Source organism: Equus caballus, chromosome 8, assembly GCF_041296265.1.
Source record: "Equus caballus isolate H_3958 breed thoroughbred chromosome 8, TB-T2T, whole genome shotgun sequence".
In the NCBI taxonomy this organism is placed as follows: domain Eukaryota; kingdom Metazoa; phylum Chordata; class Mammalia; order Perissodactyla; family Equidae; genus Equus; species Equus caballus.
Genome location: NC_091691.1, coordinates 10,852,472 through 10,876,834, shown reverse-complemented (window position 1 = coordinate 10,876,834; position 24,363 = coordinate 10,852,472). Strand labels below are relative to the sequence as shown.

General features: G+C 54.3%; 1 protein-coding gene and 1 long non-coding RNA gene across 5 annotated transcripts in view; one reads left to right on the top strand and one right to left on the bottom strand.

Moving 5' to 3' along the window:
- Window positions 1-23,592, bottom strand: part of TPST2 (tyrosylprotein sulfotransferase 2) — a 55,037-nt gene extending 31,445 nt beyond the window's left edge. Inside the window, exon 1 of one of the 4 annotated variants that reach the window (XM_001499827.7) lies at window positions 23,201-23,592. In XM_001499827.7, the coding sequence (XP_001499877.2) occupies window positions 23,201-23,304 (104 nt within the window). In that variant the 5' untranslated portion in view covers window positions 23,305-23,592. Of the gene's footprint in view, window positions 1-19,754; window positions 19,868-20,106; window positions 20,216-23,200 lie in introns of those variants that run through there. The other 3 variants (XM_070275303.1, XM_070275304.1, XM_023646931.2) reach the window with 3 other exon arrangements.
- On the top strand, window positions 22,537-24,062 carry LOC102150279 (uncharacterized). Its single transcript, XR_011441303.1, has 3 exons — window positions 22,537-22,753; window positions 23,261-23,629; window positions 23,925-24,062. It is a non-coding gene; the product is annotated as an uncharacterized lncRNA (long non-coding RNA).
- The last annotated feature ends 301 nt before the right edge of the window (window positions 24,063-24,363 follow it).

Sequence of the window (24,363 nt, the reverse complement as noted above, 5' to 3'; positions counted from 1 at the left end):
TCAACCTCGCCCTGTCGATGTTCCGGTCAGATAATTGTAGGCTGTTCAGCAGCGTCCCTGGCCTCTACCCGCTAGATGCTAGCTGCACCCCCTCCCCCCGTCGTGACAACCAAAAATGTCTCTGGGCATTGCCAAGTGTCCCCTGGAGGCACAATCACCCCTGGCTGGGAGCCAGCGCCTGGCACACAGAAGGCGCCCAAGCTTGCACCTCAACAGAAGCAGCTCACCCAAGGATACTCTACCATGAGGCTTGCCTCCTCCAGGAAGCCTTCTGTGATGCCCCAGCCTGGTTAGCACTTCCCCTGGGCTCCCACAGCCCCCCACACTCACGCCGGTGCCTCCCCCTCCAAGGAACGGGGTCTTGTTCACTGTTGTACTTTCAACGCCTAGCCCAGAGATTAGTATACAGTAGGCACTTACTAGATATTTACAGAACTGACCTGAGAAACAGGGATGACTGAGGTTGAAAAGACCCACAGGATCAGTTTTGCATATTTTAGTTCAGGGCTCTTTCATCCCAGCAAAGGTACTAATGACAGTCACAGCTCCAGTTATACATCAAGCACTGGGCTAACTCTGCAGGGTTTAGAGAGGGAAACTGAGGCTCAGGCAGGCGAAGAGCTTGCCCTGTGTTCAAATCAATGATTCTGAGGCTCAAAACTCCCGGTTCCTCCTCTTACTGATCAACAGAAGCTACACATGGTAGAGTATTTGCAATACATATATCAAAGAAGATGTCCGGAATATATAAAGAGCTCTGCGAAATCAATAAGAACAGGACAGGCAACCCAAGATGAAAATGGGCAAATGTAAAGAGCGATTTCATCCAAGAGGTTATCTAAATAGTCAATAAGCATATGAAAAGGTACTCAATCTCATTGTCCATCAGGGAAATAAACGCAAATTAAAAGTACAACATGGACCATGTACATCTGAACGGCTTTAAAAAAAAAAAACACCAGTGTTAACAAGGATGTGATGCAACCAGAACCTTCATGCTCTGCTGGTGGGAGCATAACCTGGCAAATCCCTTTGGAAAACTGTTCAGCAAAACAGAGACAAAAGCTGAACAGGCACGTTCTCCATGACCGGCAAATCCACCACTAAGTACACGTCCATCAGAAATGCATCTAACTGTTCACCGAGGGGCACACATCCAAATGTTCCCAGCGGTGCCGTTTGCAATAGACCCTGGCTGGGGGCCATCCCTGAAGGGGGCACAAGACGCTCAGGGGCCAGGGGGCTGCTGGCACGTGTTTTTCTTGACCTGTGACACAAGCACTCGTCTTCTGAAAACCCACCGAGGGGTCCACTCGGGACGTGGGCCGCTTTCTGTCCGTACGACAGACTTCACTAAAAACAGTCTTCAAGAATCACTTTGTAAATGCTGAGGAAGGGTGGTGCTGGCCGGGCATCCTCCCCACCACAAACCGGTCCCGTCTGCTGCAGAGGACACACACCATCCATTCATTCATTCCATCAACGCACGCTGGCAGGCGCCCTCCCAGCTCCAGGCTTGCTGCCGGGCACCGGAACCATAAAGGTGAGCTCAGCCGTGGCCTCCAATGACAGTGCCACCCACATCCCGGGTCCTGGCACACACACCGCCAAGCCCACACTCAATAAAGGAAGGAGCAGCCAGGCTGGGGCGTCTCTGATGGGAGGCCAAGGCGGTGACGGCTGCTGGACCTCCTCTGGCTCCGCGCCCCCTTGGCTTGAGAAAGTTTTCAGGCTTTTTCCTTACGCTGGGCCAACCCCAGCCATTCTGGCACGGGTGGCAGAGGTTTCATACTCGGCCACTCGTCTCTGCCACCATCTCCCCTCCCGCCCGCCAGGCTTTCCTCTTCTCTCGCAGGCTCCTGACTCCCAGATTGTCACGTCCAGCCCAAGTCTGTCTCCTCAAGGTCAGACTGGGGCGTCAACTGTCTCCCTGTCACCTTCACTTGGGCATCGAGCTGGTACCTCAAAATTAGTATGTGTAAGGCGGATCTCCTGTTTTTGTCCCCAACTCGTTCTACCCGCTGTTGGTGGCAGCTCATTATGCTCAGGCCAGAAGCCTCAGGGGCAGCCCACAGCCCTGACCCCTCTCTCCGTCTCTCTTCCACCCCAACCCAAGCCGCAGCAAGTCTGCCAACTTCACCTCCAAAACAGCCATGCAGTGATCTCCTGGATATGACACCAAAGGCACAGGTAACAAAATAAAAGACAGACAAACTGGACTTAATGGAAATCAAAACATCTGTGCCTCAAAAGACACTATCCAGGGAGTAAAAAGGCAACCCAGAGAAAGGGAGAAAATATTTGCAAATCATCTACGTGACCAGGGGTTAATATCCAGCATATGGAGAGAACTCTGAAAACTCAACAACAACAAAACAAACAACCCAATTCAAAAATGGGCAAAGGTCAGGGCCCGCTGGATGGTGCAGCGGTTGGGTTTGCACTCTCCACTTCGGCGCCCTGGGGTTCGCAGGTTCGGATCCCACATGTGGACCTACACACCTCTCATCAAGCCATGCTGTGGTGGCGTCCCACATACAAAATAGAGGAAGATTGGCACAGATGTTAGCTCAGGGACAATCTTCCTCACCAAAAAAAAAAAAAATGGGGGGCGTCAAATAACTTGAATAGACATTTCTCTCCAAAGAAGATATATAAATGGTCAATAAGCACATGAAAAGGACATCACTAATCATCAAGGAAATGCAAATCAAAATAACAATAAGATATCGCCTCACACACGTTAGGATGGCTCCTATAAAAAAAACCCAGAAAATGGGGGGCTGGCCCCGTGGCCGAGTGGTTGGGTTCGCGTCCTCCACTGCAGGCAGCCCAGTGTTTTGTTGGTTCGAATCCTGAGTGCGGACATGGCACTGCTCATCAAACCACGCTGAGGTGGCGTCCCACATGGCACAACTAGAAGGACCCACAACGAAGAATACACAACTAGGTACCAGGGGGCTTTGGGGAGAAAAAGGAAAAAAATAAAATCTTAAAAAAAAAAAAAAAAAACGAAAACGGCAGTGTCAGCAAGGATGCAGAGAAACTAGAAGCCTCCTACACTGCTGGTAGGAATGCAAACTGGTGCAGCCACCATGGAAAACAGTATGGAGCTTCCTCAAAAATTAAAAATAGAACTGCCGTAAGACCCAGCAATTCCATTTCCAGGTATATATCCCCAAAAGAATGGACAGCAGGGACTTGCAGAGATATGCGCACCCCCACGTGCAGTGCAGAATTATTCACGATCGCCAGAAGGTGGAAGCAACCCAAGTGTGTCCATCACAGGTGAAAGGAGAAACAAACGTGGTCTGTCCACACAGTGGAATATTATTCAGCCCTTAAAACGGAAGGAAATTCTGCAATAGGCTCCCACAGGGATGAACCTTGGGGACATTACGACAAATAAGCCAGTCACAAAATGACGAATACTGGAGGATTCCAGTTCTGTGAGGTCCCCGCGGCAGTCAAAATCACAGAGACAAACTATAACGGTGGGCGCCAGGAGGGTGGAGGAGGGAGAATGGGGAGTCGCTGGTTAATGGACCAGTTTCAGTTTTATAAGATGAAAAGAGTGCTGGAGACGCATGGTGGTGATGGTTGCCCAGCAGTGTGGATGTCCCTAACACCACCGAACTGTCCACTTAAAAATGTAGGACGGTAAGTTTTATGTTCTGTGTATTTTCACACACACGCATGCACGAAAAAGCTAGAATCTGCCCCCAGCTTCCCATCACTGGCACTTGTTGGGCGCCCACCTCTCCCCGCCCTGGTGCCAGGCCCCTCGTTTCTGGGCTGCGTAACCGGCTCCCCAGCTACACCCGTCTCCCCAGTCCATTTGCACGGAGCAGCCGGAGCGATCGGCCGAAGACGGCTCGGGTCACGGCCCTTTGCTACTCTGAACCCTCACGGCTGCCCCGTCACTCAGGAAAAGCCAGTCCCCACCCAGCCCGCAGGCCCCAGGCTCTACCTGGCCCTTACCTTCCTGTCCTCGCCCCCCCGGCCACACCTGGCTTCCTTCCAGCCCCACGGCCCCACTGTCGGTCACACACCGGAGCAGCTCCCTCCTCAGGGCCGCTGCCCCAGTGGCCCCGCTGCCCAGCTGCCCTTTCCCCCAACAGCCACTTGATCTTCCCGGGCTTGCTCGCGTCTCTCTCCTGATCACCCAGCTCACGCTGTCACCTGCCCCACCGACATGGCACTCCAGACCTCCTGACGCCACACGATTTTTCCCTTTCCCCAGTCCCTACCACCTTCAACACGGCACATGACTGACTGACTGTCCTCCGTGGTCGCTGTCTGGGGGCCTGGAACACTCTGCCCACTAGAGTGGAGCTTGGCGCACAGTAGGTGCTCCAGAAATAGTTACTGCATTCCCACTCTGGGCCCCCTTCTGGATGCCCCATGATCCCGACCCGCCCTCATCACAGCAACCACGAAATACTCGACTCCACAAGACCACCTGAACTCCCCATGTTATTTCCTGAGCTTCATTTCCTTCCAGGCTGACTCCATCTTAGGTCAATAAAAGTCAGCTAGAGAGTTTTGCAGCACCCTTGGGGAGCTCAGTAAGGAGGCTGTGGGGCTGGTGGTGTGGGGCCACCACCTGGGGAGCCTGGCTGAGATAGAAGCCAAGAGATGGAGACATGACACCCTGATATTAGGTAGGCTCCTGGATCCAGCCACGCCTGAAGCCATCCCAACCCCTCAACTTTTTGGTTATATGAGCCAATACATTCACTTTTGTGCTTAATTCCATGGGAGCTGGGTTTCTGTCTCTGATAATCAAAAGTCCCAACTAATAGGTGTCTACATACCCTCTCCCCAACCTTATCTTTGCCTGCTTGTTATTGCCTCAATTCAAGCATTGCCTTTTCTGGGAAACCTTCCCGGAACACCCAGACTAGATTCAGCACCTGCTATGTCTCACAGCCCCCTGTGCCTACTCCTCACCATTCTCCACGGCAACTGCTGTCTGCCCCTCATCTCCCACACTTGACTGTGGGGAGCTCACAGGCTGAGGGGCCCTCTAGTCTTAATTTTTCTCCTGTGTATTCCCATCCTTAACACAGAGCCTGGCACACCGACTGGCACTCATATTTTATTGTTTGAGCTCACTGATCGGTAAGTGTCCTCAGGTATCAGAGTGCTGAAAAAGTGAGTTTTGCAGAAAGATGGACCTGAGTCTGAATTCTCCAGCTATTAGCTTTGTGACCTTAGGCAAGTCACTTAACCTCTCTGAGCCTCATCTTCTTATCTGTGAAAGGGAGAGAGCAGCTAAATACACCCAGAGGCCTTAATACCACATGGGAGCAGAGTAAACGCTCAATCAACAGCAGTGCCAGCCCCCATCTTCTCCTCCAGGGCCAAAGTCCTGCCCTGCCCTTTCATTTCTGCTCCACCACCAGCGTGGGCATCTGTCAACCTGCCTGCCAAGAAGGCATTCTCCAGTTTTCTGGCATCAGTTCTTATGACGAGGCTGGGACTGACCCCATGCCCAGGACCAGAACTGAGGTCTGGCCAGGAAGAGAATACAGATGTGCATAGACGGGCAGGAGACTCCAGATAGGTGAACAGAGATCGATCCCAGGATTTGCAAGGATTATTAGAGAAATGGCTCTCTTACAGCCAAGATGGTTAAGTTAACAGGAGGTATGCCTGGAGGAGACAGTAATGGGGAGAGCATGAACAAAAGAGACAGTATGATGATACACTGGAGCACCTGGATACAGCTGTACCTGAAGGCAATATGCCTCTGGACTTTCGATTTACCTGAACCATTCATTCCTTTATTTTTCACCTTAAGTTATTCCAAATTAGGATTCTACTACTCATAGCCAGATACAGACACGTAATAGGCTTCTTCCAACTTGCATGCTTACCACTCCAGTGGTCTCCCAGGCCCCAATACAACTAAAAAAAAAAAAAAATGTTTTGACAAAACTAAGCAAAATTGATTTCTAAAGTCTTATCTGAAGACTCAGGGTGATGACTAGAGCCAGCTAAGCACTCTCGCTTCTGTTCCAAGGGCAAGGCCTTGAGTCTCCCACCTGGAGAAGAGCCTTACAGAGAGGTCAGCAGGCTATTCCCATCTGCTGGCTCAGAAAGCCTCTGGCCTGCTTCCCCCTCCCCCGCCCCCAACTGTCCTTTATGGCTTTTGGATCATTATCCTCCACTGGTTTGGTGTGGAGGTGTTTCGAGGGTTGATGGCCAAAAGGGGGAAAAGCTTGACCAAGAACAAAGCTAGTAAGTCATAAACGCCTGCTGGGTGGAATGTTCCAGATAAGCCGGTCTAAATCTTTTTTTTTTTTTTGAGGAAGATTAGCCCCGAGCTAACTGCTGCCAATCCTCCTCTTTTTTGCTGAGGAAGACTGGCCCTCAGCTAACATCCGTGCCCATCTTCCTCTACTTTATATGTGGGACGCCTACCACAGCACGGTGTGCCAAGCGGTGCCATGTCCGCACCCGGGATCAGAACCGGCGAACCCCGGGCTGCTGAAGCGGAATGTGAGTACTTAACCACTGCACCATCGGGCCAGCCCCTAAAGCTTTGTTTGCAATTCATCTGAGCATTAAGCTGTCATCTGGGGATCTTTTGGGCACATGAGTGAGGGACGGGGGGTGGGATCTGGGTGGGGGGTGAAGAGCACAATTTGCAGCACACACCTGGGCATCTAGCTCCCAGGTCACCCACCTGCCCCGCTGCCTCCCTCTTGGGCAACGGCAGCAGCCCAGGCCGGGAGACGCCCTGGCTCGCACTCGCTCCTGAAGCAGGCAGACAAGGATGCAGGTCTAAGGCTTCAGGAGCTGCTCAGCACAAGAACACTCCAAACATCGAACAGGGACCGGCCTGGCAGCATAGTGGTTAAAGTTCATGTGCTCCACTTCGGCAGCCTGGGGTTCATGGGTTCAGATCCCGGGTGCAGACCCACACACCACTCATCAAGCCACGCTGTGGAGGTGTCCCACATACAAAATAGAGGAAGATGGGCACAGACGTTAACTCAGGGCTAATCTTCCTCACCAAAGAGGAAAAAAAATCAAAGGGAGAAACCCGTGAGGAAGAAGTGGCATCTCCTCATGCTTCACTGTCTCCAGGGGGCCAGAGCTGGAGTGAGTGAATGGGTTTTTCCTAAAGAAAGATGGTTCGGGCCTCTCAGGGGGCCTGCGGCCTTGCTGGAAAGCATGTCCATCTGCAGCCTTGCCTGGACACAGCCAGGAATAGGGCCAGGGAGCAAAATGCTGTGGGGAGAGTCCCTGAACTTCTCTGAGCCTCAGTTTCCTCATCTGTAAAATGGGTGAACAACAGAATCCTTGCGGCTACGAGTTACTGGGCACCTCTGTGCCTCAGGTCCCACAGAACCTTACATACAGTCTTCCTGGCAACCCAAGAGATGGTCCTGATTCTGATCCCCATTGTACAGGTGAGGAAACTGAGGCCCAGAGAGGGGAAGTGGCTGGCCTGAGGTCTCCCAGCCTGGGCACAAGCCAGCTCCCATTCCAACTCAAAAAAACCCCACCTTTCCATGCCCTCAGGGCACCCCTCCGTGCCCAGCTCACGGGTCACTATGAGGTTTCAGTGACCTCACACACAGGAAGGAAAAGATGCACCTTTTGCTCAGAAACCGGCGAGTCACAGGTATTCTCACGGCCTGAGAAACGAATCGCTAGAGGAGAATGCAGGTCTCTCCAGAGTCCTCACGACCCCCTTCGTCTGGGCTCTGTCCCCAGCCCTCAGTGGAGAAGGTCCCCAAGAGCAGAGCTGGGAATAGGCGACTGAACATAAGTAATCACACGCGTTCAGTGAAGGAGCCCATGCCAGGGCGTCCTCACCCTCCAGAACATGGGCTCCCAACCACGGGTCTGGCTGCACCCATCACTTCTTGCCACGACCCCAGCCTCCCAAGGCACCTGCCACCCACTGGCGGACCCCCCAATAAGGGGACCAGGGAGGAGCTGTCCTCTCCCACGCACTCTTGTGGGCCTTCGAGCCACACGGGTTTCTCTGGACCCAAGATGAGAAGACGTGCTGCAGGGTCCCCACCCTGTACACCTGGGGACCACCCGGGGGCTCCAGCAGGACATGCCCCGTGACCTCTGGGGTTCAAGACAAAACTCCAGCCCTCCTGGGCCGGCCCAGCCCCATGAGTCTCAGCGCCCATCACTCGCCTGTGGGAGCCCTCAGCCCCAGACGGAGGGGCGAGGACCGGGGTTCGAATCCCACTCCTCCACTTGACCAGCAGAGGGGCCCACCTCATCCACACCCCGTTTCCCTGGTCTGAAAATGAGGGTAATGGAGTGCCTCCCTGGAGGGTGAGATGATTTGTACCCAGGAGGCCTTAGCAGAGCCCTGCACACACAGGAACATCAACAAACACTGGCCACAAGTATGATGACCTCGACACCAAAGGCCTCCCCCTCCCTGTACTGTCAGTGACCCTACTCCTGCTTCCTACAACACCGCCCTTCCCTTTCAGCCTCCTCTCTCCAATAATTACAGCAATAATAGCAACGATCGTGGCTACCAACGGCTGAGGGCCTCTTACTTGCAGGACTGTGCAGGGCGCTTCACACGGCCCACCTCCTCCCCAGCACGTCCTCCTGGGACAATGACACGATCATTCGTGTGCTTCTGTGATGGTCAGTTTTATGTGTCCACCTGCCTCGGCTCAGGGATGCCCAGAAACGTTCTCTCCGGGCATGCCTGGGAGGGTGTTTCCGGAAGGGGTTAGCATTTGAACGGCAGGCTGAGTACAGACGGCCCTCCCCATCGTGGGTGGGCCCCATCCAGTCCCTTTAGGACCCAAACAGAACAAAAAGGTGGAGAAAGGGTGAATCTGCTCTTTTTTGGCTTGAGCTGGCACTCTGTCTTCTCCTGCCCTTGGACATCGGCGCCCCTGGGCCTCAGGCCTTCAGATTTGAGCTGAATTCTGCCGCCAGCTTTCCTGGGTCTCTGGCTTGCAGACAGCAGATCCTGGAACTTCTCGGCCCCCACAAGGTGGAGAGCCGATTCCTATAATCAGCCTCCTACCTGTATAAACATCTCTATCCTATTGGTTGTTTCTCTGGAGAACCCCAATATATCCCCCTCTGTGCCCAACTGTTCCTCTAAAGCATGAGCTCCCCAAGGGCCGGGATGACCTGTCTTGCTCACTGCTGGATCCTGCGTGCCTGGCACACAGAAGGTGCTCAATATTTGCTGCATAAAGGAGACCGCACTGAATCCTCACAAAAACCCACTGATGTAAGTGATATAGTGTGCTGTTAAAAGGAAGACGCACAGGGCACAAATAACTAAGAAAATTACCAAAGGCCGCACAGCGCTCAAGGGTAAAATGCATATTTCAACCTGGGGTTTTTGGATGTCATCTCAGGCGCTTACCAATTAGGGAAATCACATATTCCAAACGGGGTCCACCCCACAGCCTCGCAGGCCCTTCCCTGACCCCGGCTGCCCACGGGGTTGGCATTCCTGAAACACGTCAGGGCTGGACTTTGGGGGTAACCTTCCCAGGGGCGTCCTTTGTGGCAGCAAAGCCCAAGAAGTGGGATCTGAAGGAGCTTGTGGGTCAGGCCGGAGACGGGCCCGGAGTAACTGGATAATGGGCAGAATGAAACGGGAGCTCTATCAGAGGAATAAAGAAGTCACATGATCAGGGAGGTGGGAGGAAGGGGCTGGATGCTGGCTGGGGTGGGCAGGGAGTGGAGAGGGTGGGGCAGGAATGGAGCGCGGTCTAGAACGCTGGGCAGCACTGGGACAGGTGCAGGGGTCGGGGGACGTGTCCCGGGGGGAGGGAAGAGCTGGAGCCGAGAGCCCTGGAGGTGTGACAGCACGCTGGACCGGAAAGGACGGACGGAAAGGACAGGCAGAGGATTCGCTGTAAGCAGCACAGTCTGGGGGCAGGCGGGGGAGGGGGCTAAATCATAACAGTAACACAAATAACAGCAACCATAATAGTGACAACAGCAAACACACATGGCGCTTCCTCCGTGCCTGGGCGCTGTGCCAGGCACCGCACACGGATCCGCTCCCTGAGCCCTCACAGGGAATCTCCGAGAACAGTGCTGCCACCACCCCATTTTGCAGACGAGGATGCTGAGGCTGGGATGCTGAGAGCCGGCGGCAGGTCCGTGCCGGAGCTCGCGCTGGGGCAGGGTCGCGAACGCGTGTGCGGTTAACCGCTACTACAGCGGTTCTCAAAGTGGGTTCCCAGGGCAGCAGCATCAGCACCACCTGGGACTCTGTTGAAGATGCAGATTCCCCAGCTCTGCCGAAGGGGGATGCTGGGCGTGGGGCGCAGCGGGCAGCGATGCACAAACCCTCCCGGGATGCCGCCGAGGGTCAGACTGGAGTCCTCCGGGGGGGGGGGGACGGGAGGCAGGAGACAAGCGCAAGGGCAGATTGTGTGGCCTCAAGGGCTACAACAAGGAGTGGCCGTGAGTGACATCTTCTCCTGAAGGCTTCGGAGGCTGGGAGCCACGTCTCCTCCTTAGAGGTCTTCCCAGCTAACTCGCAGGTGGCCCCGTGACAGGACAGTCTCCTTGTGAGCAAGACAGGCCAGGCAACGGTGGGGGATCAGAACTGGCCACCCCAAACTGTGTCTCCTTGGCTTCATTATTTTTAAGAACAAAGGACTCCGAAAGAAAACTTTGACCTTCCCCCTAAATGCCTAAAAGAATTTAAGATGGAAGGCCTGTCCCAGGAAGGAGCTAATACCCTGAGATTACGGTCCTGTGAGGTCAAATGTGTGTCTCAGCCACACTGTCTACAGATGGCCCAGCAAACACTTGTTTATCAAACAATTGCATTTCCGTCTCCACATGAATGGCCTTCCTCTCCTTTGAAGTCCCAAACCACTACCCCCAACGCCCTCCTTTGTCGTGAGCTGCAGATGGTAATTAAGGTGGCGGCCTCGGTCTCTCCCCTGTACACATGTTATTAAGTTTTGCCTGATTTTCTCCTGTTATTCTGTCTCACGTCAATTTAATTCTTGGACCAGCCAGAAGGACCTCGAGCACAGAGGAATTGCTTTCTCCCCTACGCAGCACAGAAGCAGAGGACTGAGGTCCCAAGGCGGGTGCAGCCACAGCCCCTGCCTGAGAACACACCGTCCAGCCACTCCAAGGTCAGCGACCTCTGACCCCAGGGACCTGACCCGCTCCCAGAGCCCCTAGCAGCAGGGTAAGGGCGAGCTGGCCTCACATGCGAGTCTCAGCCTCCAGGAGGCTGTTTTCACAGAACACCCACGGGGGCATCAGAGCACCCACCAGCTAGAGCGCTCCGTGCACTGCCACCTTCCGGGCAGGGGCACGCAGACCCAGCCGGAGCTCCCAAACGGTCTGTGTGGTCCTGAGCAAGCCGCCTGGACTCTCTGGGCCTCAGTCTCCCCATCTTGAAAGGAAGAGGCTGGACTCAATCTCCAGTCTTGCCATTCTCCCCAAAGCTCTTAGCCAGCAAACATGTACTGCTGGCCTACTGTGTGCTGCGGGGGAGCAATGAGCACACCGAGAAATGGCAGCGGCAATGATGTGCAGGCCCACACAGCCACCTAGTAGGGCGGTAACCAACAGCCCCGCCCAGGGGACAGCAGGGAGCCAGCTGAGCGCCCCACACTGAATCAAACCCAAAGCTGCATTCTGCCCTCTCGGGGCCAACTCCCAGCTTCCTCTTCCTCCCTCACAGCCCTGGGCCGGTGCGCGGGGTGAGGGGCCGTGGGCGTGGGCGTGGGTGGATTCAGAACCCTGGACACCCACAGTGTGGCCTCCATCTCTCCCCAGGGGAGGTGGCAGGCACCTCCTCCACGCCTCCACAGGGTGCTTGGCTGAGCTCTGGGCTCCTCTGGGCTTGGGATGGTTCTGAGGCAGGATGTCACTCACAGCCAAAGGAAGTGGCACGGAGAGCTTCTAATGAGAAGGGAAGAGCTGGGCTGGCTGATGTGCTCGGAGGGGGCGTGGGGAGGAAAGGGAAGTAGTGCGGTGGGGGAGGGAGGAGACAGACAGAGACAGACGAGAGAGTCAGAGATGGGGGAGAGACAGACACGGGGAGAGACAGACACAGGGAGAGACCGAGATGGGGAGAGACCGAGATGGGGAGACAGAGATGAGGGAGACAGAGATGGGGAGAGACAGAGATGAGGAGAGACAGAGATGGGGAGAGACCGAGATGGGGAGACAGAGATGAGGGAGGCAGAAATGGGGAGAGACAGAGATGCAGGAGAGAGATAGAGATGGGAGACACAGAGATGAGGGAGACAGAGATGAGGAGAAAGAGATGGGAGAGAGCAGGCTAAGGGAGAGACAGAAACAATGAGAGAGAGAGAGGAGGGGAGAGAGACAGACAGAGGGAGACAGTGAGCGACAAAAAACAGAGACCAAGACAGACACACAGAGGAGCGAGTTGGGGAGCAGGAGCCCATCTCTGGCAGCCACCGCCTGCCCCTCCGTCAAGGCTCCTGGGGCTCCAGAAAAGGAGCAGGACATTAGGAGCAAGCTCAGTGCTGGCCTGGCCCCCTCCAAGCACCCCCCTCCTGTCCCCAAATTTCCACCTCTGAGGACCGTCTTCGGGACCCTCAGCTACCCCCAGAACGCCCTTTCCTCTCACCCCTTGAATATTCCTGTTAATGGATTCAATATTGTTAAAACATTTCCAAAGGAAACTAGAACCCACTGGCTCCGAGGAAAAACACGCCTTAATTAAAAAGTAACTGCAAAACTAGATGCAGAGAAAGCAATCCCGACGCCCCTGGCTGGAGGCTGCCAGCGAAGAGGAGCCTGGGGAGCCCGCATGGCTCTGCTCCTGGGAAACAACGGGCGTCTGCAGAGGGAGGAACATCCCGTTCTTGGTGAAAGCACCAAGTGGGGACTTTCTCCTGGAAGTCATCAGAGGCAGCCCCGGGGAGGGAAACTGTGAAATTCTCCAGGTGAAACCCAGGTTCCCTGACGAGGCACTCCGGCTGACCTCCAACCTTCCCACCCACCTCCCACCCCCAACACACACACATTCCAGAGTCTCTGCCATTAACTACACCACACCTGCGAGGCCACAGCGGCCCACACCTCCAAACTGTTGTGCCTGTGGTTCCCTCCCCCTGGAAATCCTTTCCTGCCCTCCTCTACCCAGCTAACTCCTATGGGTACAATTGGTACACACCTCCTCCAGGAGGCCCTCCTTGACTGCCTCGCTGTGCCAGTGTCCCCCAAAGTGCTCAGCACCCTGGGTGGCTCTCTAGCTCGCTGCCCCCTCCCCTGGAATGCGCAGCGCTGGGCATTCCCCGCATCCTCTCGGAATTCAATTCGGGCCCCCGCTCCCAGCGCAGGCTGCGTGGATATTTGTGGACTAAATGAGAGAACAGACAAACAAAGAGAGGAAGGCACTCAAGTGCCCTCGGACAGGCTGAAATCAAAACAAACCCCTCTCTGTGCTCTGTGGAAAGGTCCCAGGCAGGAGCTCCTGTGCGACAAGAAGGAGATGACCTGGCTCTGATGGGCCTCACCCACTCCCTGGCCCACAGACTCTGGACCGGTGACTCAGCCCCTACGAGCCTCAGTTTTCTCTCCTCTAAAATGGAGACAATAGTGTCGCCTAGGATAGAGTCGAGCTAAGAAAAACAAGTAAAGACCTCAGTAGGCACTCAAATACAGTGACCATTATTTTTATTACCACCTTACACTCACCAAACCACAGAATATCACAGCTCGAAGGGACCCAGGAGATGATTAGATCAGGGGTTGCCAGACTTTGCATAAAGGGCCCAAGAACAAATATGCTCCGTTTTGTGGCCACCTGGTCTCTGTTGGAACTACTCAACTCGACCCCTGTAGCACAGAAGCAGCCAGACAACGCGTAATTCAGTGAGCATGGCTGCGTTCCAATAAAACTTTATTGACAACAACAAGCGGAGGGCCGAACTTGGCCCCCGGGCTGTAGTTGGCTGACCTCTGATCCAGGCCCTCCCAGTGTGATCTTCAGAGGAGCAGCACTGGAGTCCCCTGGGAGCTGGTTGGACGGCCCTGCCCTAAACCTGCTGAACCAGAATCTGCACTTGGGCAGGATCCCCAGGGGATCCGTGTAAGCGTTCAAGTTCGAGACGTGCTGCACCCAACTTGCTAGTTCGGCCCTCGAGTCTGAGATGTGGTTTACTCTCGTTTGACGCCTCCCTAGATGGTAAACTCCAGGAAAACGGGGACCTGGCGCCTTCCAATCCTACACCCCAGCATCTAGCTGGAAACTTGCCACATGGCCTTATTCTGCAAGTAGGTACAGAGCACCTAGGATGACCCAGGCCCAGTGGCAGGTGCGGGGGACGCGGCAGTGACCACAGACACAGTAGAGGGCATCACTCAGGGGACGTCTGTGCAGAGATGGGACGGATGGATGACTCCCACCGGCAGCCTGTGGACTAGGCAAATCTGGGTTCGACTGCTGGTGCATCAGGCCCGTGTGACCTCAGAGAAGGGCCTCAACTGTCTCACTTTCTGGGAAATGGGGTGGTCAATAACAGATGCCCCCCCGGTACCTTGTGAGGACAGAGAAAGGGTAGGGGATGGTGTCCCAGCAGCTGGGCCGGTGGAGATGTGTTGGGACCCAGACACACACGCGCTGGTACTCAGAGCAGAGGAACCTTAGCTGTCCCCAAATACCTCACTGTGGGTTAGGCGGGGACTCAAACCAGGTGGGGCGAGACCCTGGGGCCCAGAAACAGGGGGTCTCGACCTGCAGCGTGTGGAATGGGGATAAGCTCCCCATTAAAGCCTTGAGGGCTTATAGGGACAGAAAGAGCACCAGGAGGCCTCAGACAGCCTCCGATGTCCTAGGAAAGTAGAGCTAGAAGGACTCTCGGAGAGAATCGAAACGAGTGGTTAAAAACAATTTGCTTTGGGGGCCGGCCTGGCGGCACAGTGGTTAAGTGCCCACATTCCACTTTGGCGGCCCGGGGTTCGCCGGTTCGGATCCAGGTTGCGATATGGCACTGCTTGGAAAGCCATGCTGTGGTAGGCGTCCCACATATAAAGTAGAGGAAGATGGGCATGGATGTTAGCTCAGGGACAGTCTTCCTCAGCAAAAAGAGGAGGACTGGCAGCAGTTAGCTCAGGGCTAACTTCCAAAAAAAAAAAAAAAAAAACCAATTTGCTTTGAAAGCAATGGAACTGCTTGTTTGAGTGACACCCAGGCAGCCCTGAAGACCCGCACAGGCCAGGGGGCCCTTGGGGCCAGGAAAGTCATGCATATGATCACGGGGAGCAGTGGGGACTGCAGGGACCAGAGGAGCCCGGGCCATCAGAGGGGCAGCTTCAGGCCCCTCCAGTTCGGCCCAAGCTCCTGAGTTTCCAAAAGAAGTGAGAAATTGGAGTGATTCTCTAAAAATATTCGAATGTTAGCTCGGTTTAAAATAAAACACCCCAGGGGCTAAAGAAAAACCATCCTGTGGGTCGAAGGCATCGAAAGCCAGCAACTGGCAGCTCATTTCCCAGGGCAGCTGCCCATTTCACGGGGGGGGGGGGGGGGGGGGGGTACTGAGTCTCAGAGAGAGGGAGCACCTGGCCCAATGTCACAGAGCGATTTGGAGGCAGAGTTGGGACGCAGCTGCCTCCAAGCTCGTGCCCATCCCCAACTGCTCCTGAGAGTGGGGGGCGTGGGGGGCGTGGGGGGCGTGGGGGGCGTGGGGTACATAGGGTAGGAATCTAGACTTCACAAGCCAAGAGCCCTGTTTGTTCTGTCCACCTCTAGGAATGAGTGTAGGCAAAGGGGTAGAGAAAGGGATAAACGTTTATTAATAATAAATAATAATTTTATAATAATAGAACAATAATAACATTTTCCGAGTGTTTTCAATGTGCTGGGCATTAAAAGAGGGTATCGAGACGAAGTAAGACCATAATTAAGAGCGCAGACTCTGGATTCAAATCCTGTCTCTCCCACCTTCCTAGCTGGGTGACCCTGTGCAAATTACTCCACCTCTCTGTGCCCAGGCATGTTCCTCTCATAGGGCTGCTGGGAGAACTGATGAGTTACAGTACACAAAGGGCCTAGATCACTGGCTGGCACCTGGTGAGCTTTGTTGATATTAGTTATTTGCATAATTATCGCCTGTTGACAGCTGGGCAAGCTGAGGCTCACAAACAGACCTGCTCAAGATTCCCAAGAACCTGCCAGACTCCGGGGCCTCCCGTTTTGCCTTGTACCAGGGAGAACACTTGACCCCATCCCCTCCCGTCCGACAACCCCAGGACGCAGGTCCGATTTGTGCCTCTTTTCTGCAGCTGAGAAACCTGACGCGTGGGGAGGCAGATTCCAACACGGGCCCGAGCCCCTTTCTGGCCACCAGCCCGCCCCTGGGCACAGCGGCCTGGGGTCAAAAGTCTGGTTGATGCAACAGTTCACTTGGCAGATGGGCGGCCTCCCCTCCTTGCTGCCCGCTGCCATCTGAGCAGCTGGATAACACGAAGCTCCTCCCTGCACGGCAGCCCCAGCAGCTCCCCAGGGCACGTGGGCTGCTCTCTGTGGTCCTTCCCTGCCATTCCTGGGGACCGGCTCAGCTCTTGGGCTGCTGCTCTGAATGAATCATTGCCACGAATCCTCCTCAGGCCGCAGCCCAGGGCCGAGGAGACCCAAGAAGGGGCGTGGGAGGGGACAGGCATCCCGGAACCTTCTCTGGAGCGGCCCCAGATGGGTGGCTGTGTGGGGGCAGAGAGCAAGGGGGCCTTGTGGGTCCAGGAATAGGTGGGCAGTGGGGAGGCCAGCAGCTGCTGCCACCCAGACCAGCTGCCAAGACGCCACACGGCAAATCAGAGCCACCCAGGCCACACCCAGGCTTTCAAATCACCAGCCACTTCTGACCCCCCTCTCATGCTACAAATCGACCCACAAAGTCCCATCAATAACACACTTTGACAGCCTTCCTGACCCCAAGGTGGTAGAGTATCTGGGCTCTGACTCTGTCCACGCCCATTCCCCAGCAGGGCACACTGAGGCCCAGAACGGGGCAGTCCCTCCTCTAACCTCAACCCTGTTTCCATTTCAGGCTGCCTTCCTCGTGCACAAGAATTCAAGATGTTAAAAGGGAAAGGAAGGGACCGTCTAAACAAATGAACAACAGCAGGAGAGGCTGGAGAGAGCCCCCAGAAGGCAGGGTCTCAACACCCCTCTCAAACAGCATCTGCCCAGGGGAGACCCCAGAACACACAGACAGGCGGCTGCTGGCTTGGGTTCCTGAGTCCACAGAACACAAGTTCAACCTCAGGAAGAACGGATGACCTTCAAGAAACTTTGGGGTTCCGGTGCGAGAATGATGCCCAGGAGGACGGAAGGGATGTCTGGTCACAGATGGGGCATTTGTAATGCAAGACTGCCGGTCTCGGGCCCGGGGGTGGCATCTCTTGAAACACGCAGTGGCTCCCTCAGGCCCCTCATGTGGCCCCCAAGGGAGCTCACCTTCAGGGCCTGGCAGTACGCCCTCAGCAAATATGTGTCACTGTTAGAGGAGGAACATGACCCCTCTACAGGCTCGATGTGTTTCCCTCCCTAATGGTCCCAGAGATGTTCCTGGTGACACGCAGGATACTCCTTATTCTGCTAACGGGGCACTTAATTTCATTTGTGTTAGAAAATAATCTATAACTTGCACATCAAAGCCAGTGATTTCAAAGATCAGAAATGCTTAAGAGGAGACTAAATTTATTTAAGATTATTGGAACTCTTATCCGCTCTGGCGGGAATGTAAAATGGTGCAGCTGCTTTGGAAAACGATTTGACAGTTCTTCAAAAGGTTAAACAGAGAATTACCATATTCTCTAGCAATTCCACTCCTGGGGATATACCTGGGAGAATGGAAAACATAAGTCCACACAAAGACTTGTACACAAATGTTCATAGCAGCATTATTCATAAGAGCTGAAAATTGGAAATAACCCAAATGTCCATCATGGATAAATGATAAATAAAATGTGGTCTATCCATAACAATGGAATATTATACAGCCATAAAAAGTAACGCCATTCTAGAAAATAAAGGAAGGACTGATGCGTGCTACCACGTGGATGAACGTTGGAAACATTATTCTAAGTGAAAAGTACCAGTCACAAAAGGACGCATAGTGCGTGATTGCATTTACATGAAATGTCCAGCATAAGCCAATCCACAGAGACATAAAGTAGATTAGCGGTTGCCGGGGGGCTGGGGAAGACAGGATTCAGGAGTGACTGCTGAAGGGTCAAGGGTTTCTTTCTGGATGATGAAAATGTTTTAGAATTAGTGGGGATGGTTGCACAACTCTGAATATCCTAAAAACCACCGAACTGAATACTTTAAAAGGAGGAATTGTATGGTATATGAATTATATCTCAATAAAGCTGCTCTAAAACAGATTACATGAGGTTTTAAAAAAATAAGGTGATATAAATGTATATTAAGTAAATAACAGGACAGTGAGGGTTCAATGGGGTAAAGCGGTTCACAAATGATGCAGTGAACTCAATTTTACAGTCATGGAAACTGAGGCTGGGTGGGGGGGAATGACTCGCCCGGGGCACATCACCGCTAAACCAGAGTGAGTCACACCTTGATCTGTCCAAACCCAGGAGTGTGGCCTCACCATCAGCCTACCCGGCTGAATGAAATGACACAAGATGGGGTATGGGGAGAGGGGTCCACAGCCCACTGTGGGAGACAGACCTGCAAGGAGGCTGGTAAGTGAGGGAAAAGGCCAGCTACCTCTGCGGGGCTCAAAACAGGAAGCACACAATACCACCTCAGGAGCGCCAAAAGAGGCTTCCAGAAGGGGTGCTGCTGGAGGAGGCGTCTGAAGGATGAGTAGGAGTTCGCCAGCCCCTTCCCCAACTCCCCTACAGGACACATGAAGTCAGGAGGCCTGAGGGTGAGTTTTGACTCTGCCAATCCTAGCTGTGAGAAGGGCCATGGGCATGTGGCCTCTCTGAGCCTCAGTTTCCCCATCTGTAAAAAGGGGAAAGGCACGATGTGTTCTAACGACTGGACTGAATCAGAGGGTTCCCACCCTTCCTCCAGAGGGGCCGGCCTCTGGGTGGGAAAGCTAGCCCTGGACCTCTGTTCCACATAACAAGGACCGTGCCAGGTCAGGCGTGCCCAGCCCAGCGACCATGCCCCCTATGCTTTGCTGCCACTCCCAGTCGCAGTTTATGAGGCACCTCCTGTCCAGCTCTCATTGAGAGGGGGAGGTCGCCGGGTTCACGGGATCCTCTAGCCAAATGTCGCCCCCTCCTCGCGGATGACCCCCAAGCTCACCAGGGCTCCCCTTCCTCCACGCTCTCGGCGCCCCCCTCCCCAGCCAGCGATTTCCCTCCCCCAGTGCCTCCACTTCGGATCCGCCTCGCAACTCCACGGCGGCTGCAAGTTAACTTCCACGCGCCCCCCGCGCGTCCCGGCGCCCGCCTGGGGGTCCCCGCGGGCCGGGGAGGGCTCGGGGGCTCCGATCGGGATGACAAGCCGCCTCCCCCGCCCCGCCACACACACGCACAGACGCTGGGTTCCTCCCGGCCGCAGGGTCCCGTGCGGAAAGCGCGGCCACCGGGCCGGGTCTCCGCCGCACCCGCGGAAAGCGCGCGGGTCCCCGGACCGCCCGCGCGCGCCGTCTCCCTGCCCGCTCCCAGCGCCGGAGCCCGAGCGGCCGCGCCGGGCCGGGGGGACGCCACGGGCGCCCAGAGCCCCCCGGAGCCGCAGGCCGCCCCGCAGGCGCCCCCAGCCGGCGCCGCAGCCCGGCCCCGCGCCCCCGGGCACCTACCGTGCGGAGGCACGGCGAGGCGGCCGCGCGCCCGGCGATCCCGCTCGCCAGCCGCCCCGGCCGGGGGAGGGGCCGCGCCGTGACGTCACGCGGGCCGGCCGGGACGCGGCCCCGCCCCCGGGCCCGCCCCCGTCTCCCGCCCACCACCCCCCGGGCCCGCTCCTGGCCACGCCCCCTGCCCCCCGGGCCCGCTCCTGGCCACGCCCTCCGTCCCCCGGGCCGGCCCCCGCCCCCAGGCCTGCTCCTGGCCACGCCCCCCACCCTCCAGGCCCGCCTCCCGGCCGCGCGGGGACGAGGGGCGGTGCCCGGAGCCGACCCCGCCCAGGAAGTCCTGCTCCGCGGGCTGGCTTACCCCCAGGACGGGCGGCTCACCCCTTTTCCTCCCTGGGCGGCTCTGTTTAAGAGAGCTTCCCTTCTGTCGATAAGCAGTGGGTGGAACGATCGCCAAGAAGCGGTGTAAGAGAAGCAAACCAGCCCCTGGGCGGGGCGTATTTATGCCAGCGTTGTGTAAAAGAACAAAGAGGGAGGGGCTGCATACATATTCATAGGCGTCCAGGGTCCTCAAGGAAGGGGCGATTTTGCCCTTGGCCTACCTCCGCCCCTCCTCCCCCAGGGATATTTGGCAATGCCTGAAGACATTTTTGGTTGTCACGATTTGGAGGTGGGGAGTGTCCTACTGGCATCTGGTTGCTAGAGACGTGGGATGCTGCTAAACATCCTACTGTGTACAGGACAGCCCCCTCCCTGCCCAGCAAAGAACCATCCAGCCTAACGTCAGTTGTGCTGAGGTTGGGAAACCCTGATATACAGGAATAAAATAAAACTCCAGGCTGGTGGATCTCAGCTCAGTCTAAGAGATTTCACCTCTCTGTGCCTCTGTTTCTCCATCTGTAAAATGGGTACAATATAATAAATCTGTCTATGTGTTATATGCATATGCACTGAAGGAAAAGGGGGAAGGAATGCAGGCTTTTCACTGTGAACTTTCCTTCTTTGTTCTATTTGAATTTTTTTTTACTGTCTGTATATATTACCTGTTTAAAATAAATTTCTGGGATAGTTACAACCATAACAGCAAACATTTCGTATATATATATTTCCCTGCTAAGTGCCAAGTGTTGCTCTAAACACTTTATATTCACACATTTAAACCTTTAATAACCTTGCAATAAGTCTTTCATCATCTTCATTTTACAGATAAGGAAATTGAGGCGCACAGATCTTAAGCACTGTCATTAGCCCATGGCCAGCCATGAGTTCTTCATAACTCATTCATTAATTCAGTCACAGGTCCACTACGTGGCGGAAAGTGCTGGAACTGACAAAATGAAACCCCCTGCCTCTGGGGAGCCAGCTGTTCCTGGTCTGGAAACAATAGAACCATGTTGTCTAGTGTTTACTGTGCCCGTATTAGAGGCTTTGTAACTGCAGGAACCCTGCTGCGTGTTTATAATGTCCCTTTATGGGTGGAGAAATGGAGATCAAAGGAAGAGAGCTGAATGGACCACATGTTTAAGAACATTCTAGCAACCGGATTTCCTGAGCGCCCTGTGCTGGGCACTGGGGGTCAGCAGGTAAGAGAGGGATGATGGCCCGGCATCCAAGTGGGGGAGGCAGGACTCCCCAACAATCACTGGGGAGCTGAGAGCACAGGGATTGACCTGGCCCAGGGAGGGAGGGCCGGGGTGGGGGGTTATACTGTATGTTTACACCGAGGCCGGAAGCATGGTTGTGGGTTCACAGAAGAGTGGGCCAGTCACAGGGCCCCACAGGTGCAAAGGTCCGGCAGGAAGGACGTTTGTCGTGGGGCCTTGCATGAAGTGTGCAGCAGCCAGGGTGCGAGGGGAGGGGTGAGAGGAGGCAGGGGGTCTGCAGGGGCTGGAGGCCCCGGGCTTCGTGGGCTGTGGGGAGGAGTCAGGACTTCGTCTCGCAGCGATGGAGGGACGTAAAGGTCTTCAGAAGGGGAAGGATATGGTTAGCTCTGCTTTCTGCAAAGAGCCTTCTGGCTGCTGCGTGGAGGAGGAGAGGCAGGAAGACTGGTTTGGAGGCTGTTAAAACACTCCCCGGGAGGTGGCCAACCCAGCGTTGGGCTGGGGGCGTGGAGGGAGTGTTCAGCTTCCAGAGACGTTGGGAAGACGGAATCGACAGATCTCAGTGGTGGCGCTAGAGAAAGGGACCAGAATGATGACGTTCTGGTTTCTAGATTGGGCCTTCTCTTCTCTCTCTGTTTTGGTTTTTTTTTTTTTGCTGAGGAAGATTGGCCCTGAGCTAACACCTGTTGCGAATCTTCCTCCTTTTGCTTGAGGAAGATTGTCGCTAAGCTAACATCTTTGGCAGTCTTCCCCTGTTTTGTATGTGGGACGCTGCCACAGCATGGCTTGATGAGCAGCGTATAGGTCCATGCCTGGGATCCAAACCAGCAAACCCCAGGCCGCCAAAGTGAAGCACACAACCCTCCCCACTACACCACTGGGGCAGCCCCTGGGCTTTCTCTTCTCAACCCTTCGACTCAGTGAACCCCTTCAGGTCTCAAGCTGGCTGTTCCCTCCTTGAGGAAGCCTACCTACCCCCCAGGATTTCCTGATGGGATGGGCACCGGACCATGCAACCCAGGAATTTGATGCGACTTTGAAGGCAGATGAAAGAGCTCATCCCTGTCTGCTCCTCCAGTGTGTGAACAACCATGGCAGAAGCTTCCTCTGTCTTCTCCCCCAACCTGTCTCCCCGGCATCTGGACAAAGCCTGGCACTTAGGAGGTCCTCAGTCAATATTTGTTGAAAACAGGGAGAGTAAATATGGTGACAAAGACATTGATTCTAAAACACTTTGCAGCTCTGACATTCGAGAAGATGACACTGATGATGATTCAGGTGTTTGCGATGCTCTAAGCGCCTCATAAGAATTATATTCTAGCTGACCATTTACTCCTGCCAACAACCTTCAGAGATTTGATGATCATTATTCCCATTTTACACATGAGGAAACAGAGGCCTCGTCAGGTAATTTGACTTGACCAAAGGCAACAGCTAGTAAACGTCAGAGCTGAGGTGTAAACCCAGTCCAGTGGTGCAAGGAGGTGGTCCAGCAGTGGGCAGGGAGCTAGGAGAGAGGGTGGGTTCCCTTCTCCTGCTGGAAGGGTATGGGGTTACATTTCCTAGCTGGCCTCCCAGGCTTCACAAAGCGCTCTGATCTTGGGCATCTGATCCAGGTGACTGGCTGTCATGGCAACGTGGCTCTAAAGAGATGCTCCCCTCTCTAGAACCTCCTCCAGGCACCCTGGCATTGTGCCCTTTTCCAGAAACTCAATTGCTATGTGTCCATGAGCATCTGGTGCTGGCACAAAAGGGATCACACCTCTGGGTGGTCCTCCTGCCCCCACCCTGGCCCTCGCACACACACTTCAGATGTTGGGTCCATGCCCCGATGCCCAAAAGATTGTAGGTTACCTCCTGTTGCCATGCACGGGAGATGATGCTCCATCACTAAGGTGCTTTGTCTTCCCAAAGGTCTGCTCCTCAGATTCACGAGCTGGGATCAAGCGTTGAAACATGGTGGGGTCCCAGCTTGCCTGGGCCTTGGGTTCTGAAGCCAGGCTTTAGGGCAAAACTCAGGCAGAGTCAGCACCAGTGCCGAGAAGCCCCCACGAAGGCTGCGGGCACCATGGCCACCTGGTCAAGTCCAGCCCCACTGGTCGCCTCCAGCATAGTACCCATCAGCATTTCTTCTGTCGAACACCTGATGAGTCGAAACTCGAAGTTTCAGTTTCGAGGCAAAAAAAGTCGCTTATCTTTAAGCTCTGAAAGTCTGTTCCAGGTGGGGAGATGCTCAGATTTCGAGAGGCGTGTTGGAACGAGGACCCACCGAAGGAGCAACAGGTTTGTAACTCTTATGTCACACTCACTCCGGCCTTTTGATGTGTTCTCTTCTTTCACTTGTTTCTTTTTAGCTTTGTTATGTATTTATGCTTGTAATTTTCATTTGTTCTCTGTTTTTTGTTACAGTGTGTTTTGTTTAGCCATAAATTTGTCAGTGAAAGTGAAATAACTGCATTGATAAAACAAATAAATACAAAATAACTACTTTGTTATTTTCTTCCAGTTTTTCTTGGTTAGTTTTGCCAAGTGTATATGTCATGTTTCAGCAATGCTAATATGCATGTTTTTTTCATAGAACACCTGTGAGAAAAGAAGGACATCAACAACTTTGAGTTGAAAGTGATCTGAAAGATCAAGACCCGGAATGCAAAGAAGTTTTAGATGAATAGATGAATTTAGAATAGATGAATTTCTATTATGTTTTCTTTTTGTGATACTCACAAGATTGATACACTGAAAAAAAAAAAAACGATTATGTCTAAATAAGTCCAAAATGGTTCTTTCAATACATGTGAAATAAAAACTCTAAGGGACGAGAAAGCAGCTGTGTTGTATTTGAACGGATAGTATTTCTCTTTTTGTTTCTCGGATCATAAAATTGTGGTGCGTCTCGCCATCTGTGAGGTCTGAGGCTGAGGAAATAGGAAAGTTGGGTTCGTGTGGCTCGTGTGATTGGAAGGCTTGACCCCACTTCAGCAGAATTTCAGAGCTGTCCTCTGCGACCTTAGAAACTG